Source organism: Octopus sinensis, linkage group LG2 (genome assembly GCF_006345805.1).
Source record: "Octopus sinensis linkage group LG2, ASM634580v1, whole genome shotgun sequence".
Classification (NCBI taxonomy): domain Eukaryota; kingdom Metazoa; phylum Mollusca; class Cephalopoda; order Octopoda; family Octopodidae; genus Octopus; species Octopus sinensis.
This window is the reverse complement of record NC_042998.1, coordinates 182,613,837-182,631,393: the sequence shown is the minus strand read 5'-3', so window position 1 is coordinate 182,631,393 and position 17,557 is coordinate 182,613,837. Positions and strand designations below refer to the sequence as shown.

The window sequence follows — 17,557 nt, the reverse complement described above, 5'->3', positions numbered from 1 at the left end:
TTGTCTTAGGTCAGGTAGAAATTGATTTTCTCTGTACATTTTAAGGCCAGCAATATGGGTTTACAAGTTAGTGACCCTGTTTCTCTTTTCAGTTTAATATGGGAATAAATGTACTGTTCATATTTTCTGTGAATCAAAGTAGTTTGTTATAAATGAAAGCACTTACAGACATAAATTGTTGACATGTAATCATTAGATTCCATCAGAAGCTAGAAAATTTAGCATTTAGAGTGAAGAATTTAACAAAATATATAATTACTAGAGGCATGACAGTTGAAAAAAATTGAGAGGAGAACAATCGTTGATAAAGAGAAAGTAGTTTGTAAGCATGTTGCTCTTAACAGTAAGGAGTAAGGCAACCTAGGCTGAGTTTAGCAAAGGTTTTAATTTAAAAATGAGAATAGGGAAGAATTGTTACTGTAAACAATTAATTGGAGCTAGGTGGTAATTTACCAGTTTAACCCTTTTGTTACCAACCTGGCTCTGAGTACAAATGTCTTGTTTTCATAAGTTCTGAATTAAAATCTTCCACCAAACCTTAGTCACAATTTATGTTCCTAACACTAGCTTAATGATAACTAAGTTATTTTACTAAATTCTTTGTTATATTTAAAGTAATTGAAATAAACACAGAGCATCTCAAAATAAATACAGTAACAAAAGGGTTAAATGCTTGTAATTTTCCACCTGCTCATACTAAATATGAACAATAATTAAATTAGGATAGTATAATCACCAATTTGATACAATAAAGATATTAAAAGCTTTATTGTTTGTTAGCAGGTAAGCTACATGTATAAGATTCAAGCTCACTGAGTTGATAAGCCTGTTTCTGCTTTCAATTTAATATCAGCTTTTATTTGCATAATAACTTACATTACATTTATTATCAAATACCAATTGGGTGCTTTTGATTTTCAGCTCTTAAGAAAGAAGGCGTTTTTTAGTGGGATGACTGCCAAGGAGGAATTTAGAAAGTGTATTATTGCAAGGAAGCAGTCTTCAAACTCATTTGATGATTTTCAAGTCAAAACTATAAGTGATTACTTACTTGCAATGAAATCGGTAATTAATTTGTTTCTTTACTTCACAATTAGTTTTGATCTACACCCTTAAAAACATTTACTTTGAAATACCTTTATGTTGTAACATGCTTTCTTTTGATGATGATGATGATGATGATGATGATGATGATGACGACAATGATGGTGATGACAACAGTGATGACAGGGATGACAATTGTAATGGTAGCGGTGGCGACACAAAGTTACTGACAAAAGCCAAATTGATAGATAAATACCTACCATGCATTTATGTAAATGTGGAGGCGCAATGGCCCAGTGTTTAGGGCAGCGAACTTGTAGTCGGAGGATCGCAGTTTCGATTCCCAGACCAGGTGTTGTGTGTGTTTATTGAGCGAAAACACCTAAAGCTCCACGAAGCTTTGGCAGGGGGTGGTGGCGACCCCCTGTTGTACTCTTTCGACCCAACTTTCTCACACTCTTTCTTCCTATTTCTTGAGTAACACTGCGATGGACTGGCATCCCGTCCAGCTGAGTGGGGAACACATATGCCTCAGAAACTTGGGAAACTGGGCCCATGAGCCTGGCTAGGCTTGAAAAGGGTGCATAAATAAATAAATTTATGTAAATATAAATATGGACGTTTTGCATCTTGTTAATGTGTCCCAAATAACATTTCATAGACTTAAGATACAAAACATCATAATGAAAATCAGTGTTACTCTTACTCTTTACTCTTTTACTCGTTTCAGTCATTTGACTGCGGCCATGCTGGAGCACTGCCTTTAATCGAGCAAATCGACCCCGGGACTTATTCTTTGTAAGCCCAGTACTTATTCCATCAGTCTCTTTTGCCGAACCGCTAAGTGACGGGGACGTAAACACACCAGCATCGGTTGTCAAGCAATGCTTGGGGGACAAACACAGACACACAAACATATACACACACATACACACACATATATATATATATATATATATATATATATATATATACATATATACAACAGGCTTCTTTCAGTTTCTGTCTACCAAATCCACTCACAAGGCATTGGTCGGGCCCGAGGCTATAGCAGAAGCCACTTGCCCAAGGTGCCACCAGTGGGACTGAACCCAGAACCATGTGGTTGGTAAACAAGCTACTTACTACACAGCCACTCCTGCATGTTGGTTATAATTTCTATAGAATATCCGTAATATGTAATGTAAAGTGTACTGCTAATGCAGCAGAATAGAGTATTGACTTATAAAAACACTTAACTTACCTTTATAGTATATTATGGTTGTGTAACAAAATACTGCATACCAACAAATCATTAAGAGTTTTAATTTAAGTATTCAAGAAGCTGACATTTCTCACAAAGTATCTATATTTAATGAGACACACCAAGTAATCCTTCTACTCTAGGCACAAGGCCCAAAATTTTTGGAGAGAGAGTCAGTCGATTAGATCGACCCCAGTATGCAACTAGTACTTAATTTATTGACTCCGAAAGGATGAAAGGATGAAAGGCAAAGTCGACCTTGGTGGAATTTGAACTCAGAAAGTAAAGACAAAAGAAATACTGCTAAGCATTTCGCCTGGCGTGCTGACGTTTCTGCCAGCTCACCACCTTAGATACACCAAATAATGTATTAATTCTGATGCTGTTGAAGAAGAGGTCATGCCTTGCAGGTTATGGATATACATTCTTACCTGAAATAAAGTATGTATATCGTATGAATGAAAAGTTAGTTTTAAGGAAGCTATCTAACCTGATAAAATAGGTCCTTGTGCCTATTTAAACAACTATTTGGTTGGTATATAATTATTGCAGCTTTTTTCAATAAGTTTTATTCAACAAAACTATAACAACATTTAACAAAAACATCTTTAAATATTTATTCCGGAGCATATTCACCATCTACTTCAATTACTGCTTCCCATTTGCTTGGCAGCCAGTTGGAATAACCATTAAAAGATGTTTTTTTGTTAAATTTTGTTATTTTTTACTTTTATTTTATCTAGTTTCAGCTCACGAGCTGTGGCCATGCTGGGGCACCACCATAAACGATTGATCGTGGCACCCAGATTTCCAGCTTTGTGCATGTGTGTAAGAAACATGATTATTCAGTTCTATATTTAAGAGATGAGGAATTATGTACATTATTTACATTATTTACATTATTTACATTTAACGGATATTTGTCCACATCTTGTTTGTTGTTAACACAACGTTTCGGCTGATATACCCTCCAGCCTTGGGGAAATTTCGAACCTAGGCTCTCATTCCTAATGTATTTTTCGATATTATTATTTATTATTATTATTATTATTATTATTATTATTATTATTATTATTATTCAGGTCACTACCTGGAATCGAACTCGGAATCTTGTGGTTAGTAGCCCGCACTCTTAACCACTACGCCATGTGCCCATTGTTTTTGTCGAATAAAATTTATTGAAAAAAAAACCCCACAATAATTATGCACCAACCTAATACTGTGCTACCTGAGTGTGTACCATAAAACAGTAATGAGTACTGTTTGATGGTACACACTATACTTACACAATTCACTGTTGGAAGTTGTTCTCTGGCACTGAAGCATCTTACAGCTATCACAGGTATGCTAATTAAGGAACTATAAGACATGAGTAGAATTGTATTGGGGACATAAATTGCAATTTTGTGCAGTATATAGTCTAAAACAACTGCTATATAACTCATGGAATACACTATCTCTGCCTGGGTCCTTTATCTTTTTTCCAAAAACTATGATAAATTATAGAATTTTAAAGCAAAAAGTATATAAAATTAAACGCCATTTGAATGTATGAGTGAGGGTGAGTTGGGGGCATTTTATATACAGTCTGCTCTAAGGAATACATAAAATTTGTTGTGGAATCTCTGGCAGACTGACAGGAAGCTAAAACTTTAGATGCATCAAATATGCAGAGTTATTTAGCAGTAGAATTGCCCTTGAAATGAAGTTCATAGACTAATAAAATGGCTCGTTAGAGATAGCAAATAGTTTCTGTTACCTTGGTGATCAAATTAGCATTGAAGCTTGGTTAAGAAAGAGTTGGGAGACGTTCAAAAAAAGTTAGGAGAATTTCTGTTTGTTAACAGGTTTTTTGTATTCAAAAGCAGACTGTATAAATCTTGTGTAAGTAGTATATATATGTATATATATATATATATATATATATATATAATATATATATAATCTTAAATGTACAAAGAGTATGATATAGTATGAATAATGAAACATGGTCACTTGGCTGGAGAGCTACAGAGGCTGGAGAAAAATTAACTAAATATGAACTGTTGAATTGTAATGTTAATTCGTATGAGAGGCAGAACACCGCATAAAATTTGTAAAGTAAAATAAGTTTGTATACTGAAAGCTAAGCATAGATGTTTGGATAGTGTACAAAGGGGTAGATGAGGTATCTGATATTTAATCCTTATCTCAAGGAAAATAAATTTTTCAACTGAAAAAGTAGAAAAACTTTTTTCTCTTAGAACATGGAGGTGTGGGTATGAGGGTAAAAAGCTTACTTCCAAGTCATGTGGTTTAAACTTCACTGCCCTCTGACAAAACCCAGCATGTCAAAAAACAAGAAACTGAGATACTTGCGAAAAATTGAAAAAAAATTATCCCAATTTTTACACCTTATTGCGTATCATAGATTGTTGTAAAATGAAAAGTTGAACATTTTTTGCAATCATGTATGAGGCATGTTCCAAGGAATTCAAACACACACTCTCTAACAAAACACAGTAGCCTGACTCACTGTGTTTTATCAGAGGATGGTAGTTCACTCCCAATTTGTACCACCTTAGGCAAGTGTCTTCTACTACATTTCAGGACAGACCGAAATCTTGCGAGTTGATTTGGTAGGTAGAAACTGAAAGAAGCCTTTTCATATATATGCATGTGTTTATATATATACACACACACATATATATAGTTAATCTAAACATGAAAACACAGAGAGAAAACACAACAACGCGAGGACTTGGAACAAGTATAGTGCTATTGGACACTCAGGAAAGGAAAGAAAGAAATAGGATTTAAGGTTTTGAGCGGAGCTCTTCGTCAGAAACATAGGAAAAGGAAAGATCCAAGGAAGGGAAGATGGAAGAAGAAAAAAAGTCGCCAACGATACACATGCGGTCACACACACATACATATATATATACATATATATATATATATACATATATTTATGTGTGTGTGTGCATGTATGTTTGCCTCTCTTTGTCTTGACATCACATAATAGCTATAAATGAGTTTCACTGTCCTTCATTTCCAAAATTCTGTGAAAGCTTGCTTGGCCACTGGGACATTATTACCTTACTTGGAAACAAGTGACAGGAAAGACATATAGCCATAGAAAATCTGCTTCAATAAGCTCTATCTGACCCATGCATGCATGGAAAAGTGGACATTAACATCATCATCATCATCATCATCATTATCATTATCATCATAATTTAATGTCTGGAATTTTTCATTGGTTGTTTTACCTTTCTTGGCTATGGCCAGCTATAGTATGCAAGACATAATAGAGATGTTAAAAAAAATCAAGCTTTCTAGTCTTTTCCATCGTTCTTCACTCAGATTTTTAACACTTCTCCCAACTTGTCTTTCTTTTTCTCTAACTTGTGATTTCTTAGATGGTGGAAGACTTGAGGGAAGATATAGTGATTGAGAAGCGCGGCACTGAAGCATATATCTTGGAAGTTATTAATACACAGGTGCAAATATTGTAAGTATAAGCAACAAGGATTTTGCTATGATTAAGTTTTTTCACACACATGTATACATGTATGCATGTATGTAAGAATGTGTGTATATATGTATGTATATCCAGTATGTCAGGTGACTTTCAAGTGCTACTGGTAACATGTAACCCAGTACAACCTGTTGCATGGTCGGGTCGTCGGCGACTAAACCGGCAACCCCACCAAGCTTGCTTGGTGAGGAGGGTGTTTATTGGACACCCTGCGGGATGAAAAGCAAATCCCGTCAAAGGGCAGAGGAACTCTTGAGAGTCAACGGCCATCCAATAAATGTCTTAAGGCTGCATCATGTGCGGGGACATAGAAATAATCAGACTGAATACCCGATCGCACGGTTAAACCATTGGGAGTGAAGGACTCCTAGCCTTTGTTAGGGCATCCTTCTAGGAGAAGGTAACTCAGGTAATTGGGATAACTCCGACATAAAACCTGCGGCTCAGAGGTTACTGATGATGTTGACTTGTTCTTCTTTTCGGATTATGGCTGCTGTTGCTTAGTGAGTGGGATTGAGTCAGAGCACAGCCTTTCTTCACTTTAAAAAAAATCTTGCACAGGCATTGCATGATAACAACATTGATTAAGCCTCGTGCAATGGCCATACTCGATAATGAGGGGGCAGCCACCATATATGTATGTATATCCAGTATACATAAGTTGCAGTATGTGTGTGTATATTGACTAATACATACATTTCCATAATTATCAACCAATTTTCACCAAATTTTACACATGCATTACTTAGGTTCCCAGGATGATCATGCACTATAACAGTTTGCCCAGAGCTTCTGTGTAAATAGACAAAGTGGGAAAAACGGTGGTTTACTTGGGGTTTTCTCTAATTCGTTTTATGTGCATATTTTTTTTCTATGTAGGGTCTTCCATACTTTTTTAATCTATATGGTCATATATTGGCATTAGACAATATTTATTTAGTGGTTTTCATATTTTTTTGATTTATTTATTTATATGTTGAAACTGTGTATTATTACTTGGTTAGAGAATATTATAAAAGTGAAAGGATTTTGTCTATTTATTTATTTCGACTGTCCACCTGTGACAGTGATTCAATTGACTAGGAACACACTACACGATGAATATTCGATACCAAACAATCTTAATCTCCATATTTGAACTGCATTAAACTTTGGCAAGCTTACGTTTATCTGTCCTAAGTTACTTGGAAGGTGATACTCCCTTCTCTTTCTTCTTTTTTTGATACTTTTGTTTACCTACCAATGCATTGTTTCACTTTAAGGATGCTTATTTACCCATCCATTATGATATTTTGAACACAACATCTTTTCACTGTGAACTGCAGTATTCGTGAACTGAAATCAAACTCTTCATGTCTTCATTTATCATTACCTGAAGTCAATTTCAGAGTATTCGAACACTGTAAGCATGTAGCAAATACATTCCTTTAACTCTATCTTTTCAAGTAGGTATTATACTGCCAACTTTGAATGTACCAATCATACTTCTCTCCGAAAAAATAGCTCCCTTTGCTGTTGAATAGAGTAAACTTCGTCAGTATGAGGGGAAGTTTCAACATCTTCCATCAATTTCTCTTCACTATTTATGAGGCTGTTTCTGACAAGAAATTTCGCTTTCATATAAAACAACTATATTTTGTAGTCATTATCCATAATCTATTCCCAAAACACTTCAGTAGCTCTACTTTGCATCACTTGCAAATTTATATATTCTATGATCATTAAAATGCAACGATCTCCACAATAACTAGCCTTCAATTTGGTTTTCTGTTCCTAGGTTAATCAGAAACATAGATTGCCTTGCTACTCATAAATCTTCTTGGTAGTTCAGTTATTTGGTGAAAGAAACCCACAAAAGCAACTTAAACTGTCCAATGAATGGGTGCATTTGCTAGTATGTATATATGTATGTATGTATATATTCATCATCATCATTTAATATCTGTTTTCCATGCTGGCATGAACTGGATGGTTTGATGGGAGATGGCAAGCCAGAGAGTCAGGCTCCAATTGTCTGTTTTGACATGGTTTCTATGGCTGGATGTCCTAGAATTTTTTCCCCAAAAATTTTTCGAAAATTTTCCCCAAAAATGTTTCGAAAATTTTCACCGGAAATTTTCCCCAAAAATGTTTCGAAAATTTTCCCCAAAAAGTTTTCCAAAATTTTATCCAAAAATTTTTCGAAAATTTTCACAGAAAATGTTACCCAAAAATTTTTGGAAAATTTTCTCAAAACTTTTTCGAAAATTTTCACCGAAAATTTTCCAGAAATTTTTCGAAAATTTTCACTGAAAATCTTACCCAAAAATTTTTCGAAAATTTTACTAAAAAATTTTGACCAAACATTTTTCGAAAATGTAAAATTTTCGGTGAAAATTTTGGAAAAATTTTTCGGGACAATTTTCGGTGAAAAGTTTCGAAAAATTTTTCGTGAAAATTTTCGAAAAATTTTTGGGGAAAATTTTCTGTGAAAACTTTCCAACAATTTTTGGAGAAAATTTTTGGGTAAAATTTTCGAAAAATTTTTGTCTAAAATTTTCGGTGAAAATTTTGGAAAAATTTTTGGGGACAATTTTCTTTGAAAAGTTTCGAAAAATTTTTCGTGAAAATTTTCGAAAACTTTTTGGGTACAATTTTCGGTCAAAATTTTGGTAAAAATTTTTGGGGACAATTTTCGGTGAAAATTTTTGAAAAATTTTTGGGTGAAAATTTTCGAAAAATTTTTGGGGAAAATTTTCGAAAAATTCTTGGATAAAATTTTCGAAAAACTATGGAAGGCCAGCCGTGCCAAAATCACAAAGTATGGAATTCCAGCGGTGCCAAAATCACAAAATCACCTAAGTTGCAGTATGTGTGACATACTTTTCCATAATTATCAACCGATTTTCACCAAATTTTACACATGCATTACTTAGATTCCCAGGATGATCATGCACTATAAAAATTTTTCGAAATTTTTTCCAAAAATTTTTACAAAATTTTCACTGAAAATTTTTCACAAAAATTTTTCGAAAATTTAACCCAAAAATTTTTTGAAAATTTTATCTAAGAATTTTTCGAAAATTTTATCCAAAAATTTTTCGAAAAGTATCCCCCAAAATCTTTCGAAAATTTTCCCCGAAAACTTTCCCCAAAAATTTTTCGAAATTTTTCCCGAAAATTTTCCCCTAAAATTTTCCCTAAATTTTTTCCCTTAAAATACTGTGATTTTTGAAAATTTTACCCAAAATCACATAGTATGGAGAGCCAGCGGTACCAAAATCACAAAGTATGGAAAGCCAGCAGTGCCAAAATCACAAAGTATGGAAAGCCAGTGGTGCCAAAATCACAAATTATATGTATCACAGCTATAAATTCCATATATATATTAATTTACATTGATAAAACTATGCCTGAAGATATTGTGATCTTGGCTTCCATTAATTGATTCTTCACAGAAGTTACTAATATTTACATGTGCTGCTTTCATTAGGCGATATAGTTTGGCTGCTATAAGAAACAGATTAAAAGTCTATGTTTATACAGTGAAACTTTGTTATTCTTATCAGTTGTTAATCAATAAATAGCTGATTGATTTGATTTTTTCTTAAAATTTTTTTTACTTTTGCCACAGGTATAAAAAATATCAAGAATTTGTTGAAGAAACTGAAGAAAAATATCAGCAAGTACAGTAACAAATTTATGAATTTGGTGTGTACTTTTGTGTGTGTGTGTGTGTGTGCGTGCGTTCATGCATGCGTGTGTATGTAGGTGGAGAGAAGTAAGTGAAAGATTAATCATAATCATGGAATGTAATCAGAGGGAGACTAAAATCTATGGAAGTATTGAGAAATGTGGTGAAGAAAACAAAATTGAAGGTGACAGGCCAAAAATACGAGATAATGCAGGACCAAAATGAGTAAACAAGCTTTTCTGCCAACCTGAACAAACCTTTGTCAGTAAAGAAAAAAAATATAATTGCAATGTTAGCTTTTGATACATACCTATTTCTTTACTACCCACAAGGTACATACCTATTTCTTTACTACACACAGGGGGGACAAACAAGGACAGACAAATGGATTAAATCGATTACATCGACCCCAGTGCATAACTGGTACTTAATTTATCGACCCCGAAAGGATGAAAGGCAAAGTCGACCTCGGTGGAATTTGAACTCAGAACACAGCGGCGGACGAAATACTGCAAAGCAATTCGCTCGGCATGCTAACGATTCTGCCAGCTCGCCGCTTTTCATACATACCAACATCTTTCTAATTTTGAGTACTAAAATTTTTCAAATTTCATGCTCTTATGGTCTTTCTAATTTCTCACACATACCCACATCTTTTCCTATTTCACTTCTACACCAAATGATCTTTCCAATTTCAAATACATATCAACATCTTTACCAGTTTCATTTATACACCTATGATTTTCCTAATTTCACATACATACCAACTTTTTGTCCAGTTTCTCTTACATTTTATATTTCCACAATAAGATATCAAAATCTTCCTCACAATTTTCTAAAATTAGGTACGTATAAACATCTCCCTAATTACCCATACGTTGTAACTCATTACATTAATAAACTGTCTGGAAATGACTTGTGGACTAATGAAGACAGTGGTCTTTATATTAGTTAAAGTGGGACACTTGGCAATTATGATTGATTCTGTGTATGGGTTCTGATGATAAAGATAAGAATAATGATGATAATATTCTTTACTGTTTTTACTTTCACTGTATGTTTCTCATCACTTCTTTTCTCCATTCATCTGTCTAGAAATTAAATAATATTCGATTATCCTGTCGACAACAAATGCAAGATGCTCTAATAATGTTGAAAGCAGATTTTGAGGTAAAGAACTTAGCTTTAAGACCAAATATTATGTCAGTCAGAGATATGTTTCAAAATTTCTTTTTTTTTGTTTTAAAAAAATTACACAAGATAATTAAATAAATAAAGGTAATCAGACACACTCAAATACTCACAACACAGACACATGTACACACACACACACACACACACACACACATATGCAAATACATACATATGCAGATATAATTATAAAAAACACATACTGAGTCAGATGAAAATTTCCACAACTCTGATCCTTTTCAGCAAGACCTCTGCCCATGGACAATTCATGCGAGCAGAAAAGATAGAGCTCACTTCTTTGTTCTGATTTAAATACAGTTTCATGTAGCAACCAAAAGTAATATTCATAAATAGCTGTATGTTCCATATAATCAGAACTCATCTCTTCACCACTGAAATATAATTCATTCAAATGATCCAGTCTGCTATTTGCTTCATGAACAACTGTAAAAATCATGGAAGTAGGATGAGCTTTGCCTTGGATGGTTTATTTGCCATCCCTTTATGTATCTTTTCTATTTTTTGTTGATTCCTTCTTCCGTTGTTTTTTCCACTGTCCCAGTTAATATGTCATCCCTGTTCTTCATTCATTTTCTCCTCTATAGCATAAAACAATTAGGTAGGATTACTGGATGGAGTTCTTTGAGTATGCAGCTGTTTGCTTTTTGATATTTGGATTTAGGAACTAAGGACCAAGAAAAAACTTTCTTGCCATCCACTGACCTGCAACTGGTGGTAATATTGAAACAGAAGCTTTCAGAATTTGTTATTGTTCTTGGCTCTACTGTTCTCCTTTTCTTCACCTAATTTTTACAAGGAAAAAAAAATCCCTCAAATGGTCTTTATTAACACACATGTAGCAGCTAAATCTGCCTTGCACCACCAATTTAATGGCCTTTACTTTTGCACTCTCAAGAGGTCACAGCAGTGCTATAGTATTCTAGTGCCATTGGATCTCCATTAATAGCCACCCTACCACATGGTTACCTCAGCACTAGCTATCACATATCCATGCTTTGTTACAAAGGTGGGGAAGCAAAATAGCTAATTAAACATGTCAGAACCATCTCCTTTATTGGATCTCCATTAATAGCCACCCTACCACATGTTGCACTGGTTACCTCAGCACTAGCTACCACGTATCCATGCTTTGTTACAAAGGTGGGGAAGGAAAATAGCTAATGAAACATGGAACATGTCAGGACCATCTCCTTTATTTTTCTGTTATGACAATAAAAAGATGTACTCACATCTGTCTGAAGTTTCTCAGGAAAAGGCTTAAAAACTGTAGTTTGCCATTTTAAATTTATCTTAGGTTCCCTAATGTATGCTGTATTTTGCATAAATCTTTATCAATGCATGCATACAAACATGCCTACATACATACATACAGAAATACATATATACATACATTCATTCATACATGTTGCACTGAAAACAAAAATGAGTGTTCCCTATTATTGGCAAATGCACTTTATTGTTTATGTATTCTTATTTACAGAAAGAAAGAAGCAAACAAAGAAATAGAGAAGTTGATAAGAAGGAGAAGCTGCTCTTGTTGAAAAGGGTTAAACATCTAGAACAGTGCATGAGTGAATATGAAAGCATGTTGGATGGATGTAGCATGCCAATAGTCATTGAGTCACAGGTAAAACATATAATGACAAGGATAAGAAAAAAAATTCCTTTTGTTTTCATTCATTTATTTTGCTGTTTCTTCTTCTGTGTGAGTTATGGGATGCAGACTATGTCTTTTGTTGTACAGCTAATATTATCTATTTCTTTAGTACCCACAAGGGGCTAAACACAGAGGGGACAAACAAGGACAAACAAATGGATTAAGTCGATTACATTGACCCCAGTGCGTAAATGGTACTTATTTAATCGACCCCGAAAGGATGAAAGGTAAAGTCGACCTCGGCGGAATTTGAACTCAGAACGTAACGGCAGACGAAATACCGCTGAGCATTTCGCCCGGCATGCTAACGTTTCTGCCAGCTCGCCGCCTTTTGAACAGCTAATATTATCATAGTTCTTTGGGTGGTGGGGAGGGCAACAAACCAAAGGAGAGATACAGACAGAAATACAATAGAGGAGAGGGATTAATAGATTGGGAAAGTGAGAGAGAGAGAGAGAGAGAGAGAAAGAGAGAACGAGAGAGAAATGAGTTGGATACTAGATGAGAGAGAGAACGAGAGAGAAATGAGTTGGATACTAGATGAGAGAGAGAGGTTTTAAAATGAGAAGGTGGGAAATAGAGAGGCGGTACATTTGAGAAGTAGTGATGCTTTAGAGAGATAAGTGAAAGAAAACTTAGAAGAGCAAGAAACATACACACACACGCACACACACAGACACACACACGCACATACAAACACACACACATGCACGCACAAGCACTTATATCACAGCCATGCTGGGACACCACCCTTGAAATGTTTAATCGAACAAATTGACCCCGATATTTATTTTAGAGCCTAGTACTTATTCTATTGGTCTGTTTTGCCAAATTGCTAAGTTATCGGGGTGTCACCAAACCATCACAAAGGCAGACACACACACACACATGTGCTTGCACACACATATATATTATATATGTATGTTTGCGTATGTGTGTGTGTTTATATATACAAGCAAAACGCCACCCCACCCCCGTCCAATGGATGGTGCTGAGTTGTCAAACATTTAAACCAAATTTTCTCAAAACAACTTGTCCAACCATCCCATTTTGTGGTATTATTTCAAGCCAGTCAGCTTTTTTTGCGCAAACTGCACGTGCATTTTTCTCGCATACGCATAGTATCAATCACAACAGCTGATGTACTTGCATGTATAAATGCACATTCCCACAGCTTTATAGATCGCATTCTCACCTGGAATAGATTTTTGTAATTTTTTCAAGACTTATATACGCCCTGTATCAAATTTGAGCGCAATCAGATGGAGGATGCCCAAGATCCTAAAAAATACACAGACAGACAGAACGGATTTTATATTATATAAAATTTAATAAGGGTAGAAATTGATATTAGTCAATTAAAACCAGTGGCCCAGCATATTAAAAAGAATCCGAAGATTAAAATATTTTTACATACAAAATTTAAAGGACTGAACACGAAAAGTGGACAGTCAACATGCTAGATATAGACGTCAAATCGCTATTTTCCACAAAGAGTATGTTCTCAAATAAAAACTCAGCACAAAACCAAAGCATTAAAAATAAGCAAGACAAATGAAAATATACGAAATAAAAATAATTACCCATGTACTGAATCAGTTTCGATTATTATTATCTGCAAGGATAAACTGTAATCTCGTCAGCATGGTCTGTTATATAAAATACAATTTACTGGACTAGATGCAAAAACGATTGACCGGAGTCTCGCATACATGGAGTTCAACCGATTATATTTGAATGTATTTTTCAAATGACTTCACTTTGGCGTGCTGAGACCGGAAAAACCATCCTGCAGCTAATAAGTAGCAGCAGTCAATTTACCGGTTAGAGAACATATTTATTTAATATAAAATTTAATAAGGGTAGAAATTGATATTAGTTAATTAAAACCAGTGGCCCAGCATATTAAAAAGAATCCGAAGATTAAAATATTTTTACATACAAAATTTAAAGGACTGAACACGAAAATTGGACAGTCAACATGCATGTTTGTCTGTTATTTGAGAACATACTCTTTGTGGAAAATAGCGATTTGACGTCTATATCTAGCATGTTGACTGTCCACTTTTCGTGTTCAGTCCTTTAAATTTTGTATGTAAAAAGATTTTATATTATAGATGTAAATACTTATATATAATTATAAATAGAGAAATATACTATGATAAAAATTTATTTTACCATTGGATATTCTTATTTAACAACAATTTATTTTATTTTATGGGGGGATGGTGAGGGAACAGAGATAGGGAAAGGGAGAGGTTGTGGTGAGTGACATTTGGAATTTCTTTTTATTTTGAACAAAAGTTTTTTTACTCTATTACTTAGCCCATCTGTAACAATTTCATGCAATTAGTTGAAGGGAAAGGCAAAGAAAGAAAGAAAAAGGAGAGCAAAAAAGATGCTAAGGCAAAGAGTGAGAGAGAAAGAGGAGAGTGTTGTGTATTAAGGCTATAAAATTGTACATAAAGTATATAAAATGTATATATAAAGTGCATTAAGTAATCTTCATATTCCAATTTTCTTCACTTTTCCATGATTAGCAGATGAGCAACTATCTTTTGATACAGACACAACACAGACTATGCTTTCAGGTTTTTTTGATAAAGTTTTCAGAAATAAGTTAATTCTGTGAAATATTCACAGTTCCACTAGTGTTTACAACAATACTGAAACATAATGCATGCATGACTGTGTGGTAAGAAGCATGTTTCCCAACCACATGGTTCCACGTTCAGTCCCACAGCTAAAATTCCTGAAAGCAATGCTTCAGTTTGCCTGCAGTCCAATGACTGAAACCAGAATATAATGGGAAAATACTCTTAAAGTAAGGTACCCCTGAAATGTGAATACAAATGGAATAAAACAAGTTTCGTGTTAATCAGACCATGGATTCGTGAGGTACATGTTTTTGTGGGGTACTACTAAAACTCTGTGATTGCTTGCCTGCTTGCATGCATGTTTGTCTGTAATTTAATACAACCAAACTGGTTCATAATGGGAAAATACTCTGAAAGTAAGGTACCCCTGAAATGTGAATACAAATAGAATAAATCAAGTTTCATGTAAATCAGACCATGGATTCTTGAGATACACAGCTTTTTGTGGTACCTTCATAAATAGCCAAAACGGTGCATAATGGGGAAATACCCCGAAAGTAACAGAACCCTGAAATGGGAATATATAATACTGTGAAAATTGTTTCCATTCGTTTTCTGTTTATGTTATATAAGAATTCCTTTTGCATTCTTGTAGAAGTATGCACATATGCCATAGATAAATACTATTACTGGAATTTAAGTTTATCCTGGAAGTTCTATTTCTATTAGATGCTGTAAATCTTTATATATAAAAGTCAAGTTGTGTGTCTGTCTCCTACGATTTAGATTCCTAATTACTCCCACATTTTGCGGTGCAGTGTAACCAAAAGCGGGTATCTTATAGTCGTGATTCATATCGAGCCCTTCTGGGTATTAGCGCGCGTCTACGATGAGTCTACGATTTAAAAAAAAATTTACCATCATTTTTTTCCCATTTTAATGCATTTTTTTCGCTATTATATAGGGGAAGTAACTCTCTAAAAATGTCTACGATGAGTCAACGATTTAAAAAAAAATTTACCATCATTTTTTTTCCATTTTTAATGCATTTTTTGCTATTTTTTGCTATAACTCTCTAAAAATGCTTATATAGTTATTTCCCTTACAAACCCGAGCAACGCCGGGCGATACTGCTAGTAATCAATAAAACCTTAAACATGAATTTGTAAACAGACCTATGAAAACATTGAATGAATTGAAATATTTAATTGAATCATCATTAAATTAGCTTTCATTTCAATGCAACGTTGAAATCAGCTTCAATGTTTTATAAGTTGAACTGTCTGTGACCCAGCGGGTCAAGGGTAGTGTAGCATTCTATAAACATGCCTTATTACAGCTCACACAAATGTATTCCCATAGGTGCACACACATACACACACACACACATACACACACGCGCTATATTTTGTGCTGTCAAAATGAGATAATATATAAAAAATATTTTGACAACACAAAACATTTATGTTTGTGTGTGTATGTGTGTGCACATGCATGTGTGCGCATGCGTGTGTGTTTGTGTGTGTGTGTGTGCGTCTATCTGTCTGTGTGGGTGTGTGCATGGTTCCACTAAAAACCCAAAAGGATCTATTTCTCTCTCTTTCTGTTCATATATATATGTGTGTGTGTGTGAGAGAGAGTATTTTATGTATATACAAGTATATTTCTTCTACATTGTAGAAAGACCCATATCACTTTTCATCAGAAGACATGGACTTGGATTTGGAAGATCTTAATGATGACGCACCTATGGAATCAATTAATTTAAGTAAGGTTTAATTAGTAATCACTGGGATATTTTCTTTGCCTTTAACATTTTTGTTATGAGTTTCCTAATTAAATAAATGCTTATATTTTAAGTTTCTTTAATTATACATGCTTTTTAAAATAAACGTTTTAAATCTAGCAATAAACACACACACATCCATCCATACATACATTCAGAGATTCGGAGACCCCCTTCGGTCACGACACAGACCATGGGATTGCACCTAGAAAGTTACCCTCCTAGACAAGTCCGGGCGAGGTTGTTTATGGAAGACCAGCAGTCGCCCATGCATACCAGCCTCCCCTCTCCACGCCACCAGTGTTATCCGAGGGAAAGGCAAAGGCTGATACAGCTTGGCACCAGTGACGTCGCAACTCATTTCTACCGATGAGTGAACTGAAGCAACGTGAAATAAAGTGCCTTGCTCAAGAACACAACACGCAGCCCGGTCCGGGATTCGAGCTCACAACCTCACGATCGTAAGCTCGATGCTCTAACCACTGAGCCATGTGCCTTCACATGTACATACATACATACATACGTACATACATACATACATACATACATACATACGTACATACATACATACATACATACATACGTAAAAGGAACTCAGAAAACAGTTAATATTAATGCTTTATAAAAGATACTCATGTTTCATGTCATTGACAAACATTAATTATGCGAGTATGAAACCAAATTGCATGAACAAATGCCACCAGTCTTATTCATTGGACTTACTCAGCATATATATATATATATATATATATATATATATATATATATATATATATATCGTGCTGGTGGCACATAAAAAGCACCAACCAATCGTGGCCGTTGCCA

At 34.6% G+C, this 17,557-nt stretch overlaps 1 protein-coding gene across 1 annotated transcript in view; it reads left to right on the top strand.

The window, feature by feature from the left end:
* LOC118762221 overlaps positions 1-17,557 on the top strand; it is a 162,601-nt gene that overhangs the window by 11,144 nt on the left and 133,900 nt on the right. Inside the window, exons 2-7 of the mRNA XM_036500766.1 lie at positions 948-1,065; positions 5,689-5,780; positions 9,421-9,472; positions 10,576-10,650; positions 12,173-12,319; positions 16,627-16,714. Coding sequence (XP_036356659.1) covers positions 952-1,065; positions 5,689-5,780; positions 9,421-9,472; positions 10,576-10,650; positions 12,173-12,319; positions 16,627-16,714 — 568 coding nt within the window. The 5' untranslated portion in view covers positions 948-951. The remainder of the gene's footprint in view (positions 1-947; positions 1,066-5,688; positions 5,781-9,420; positions 9,473-10,575; positions 10,651-12,172; positions 12,320-16,626; positions 16,715-17,557) is intronic.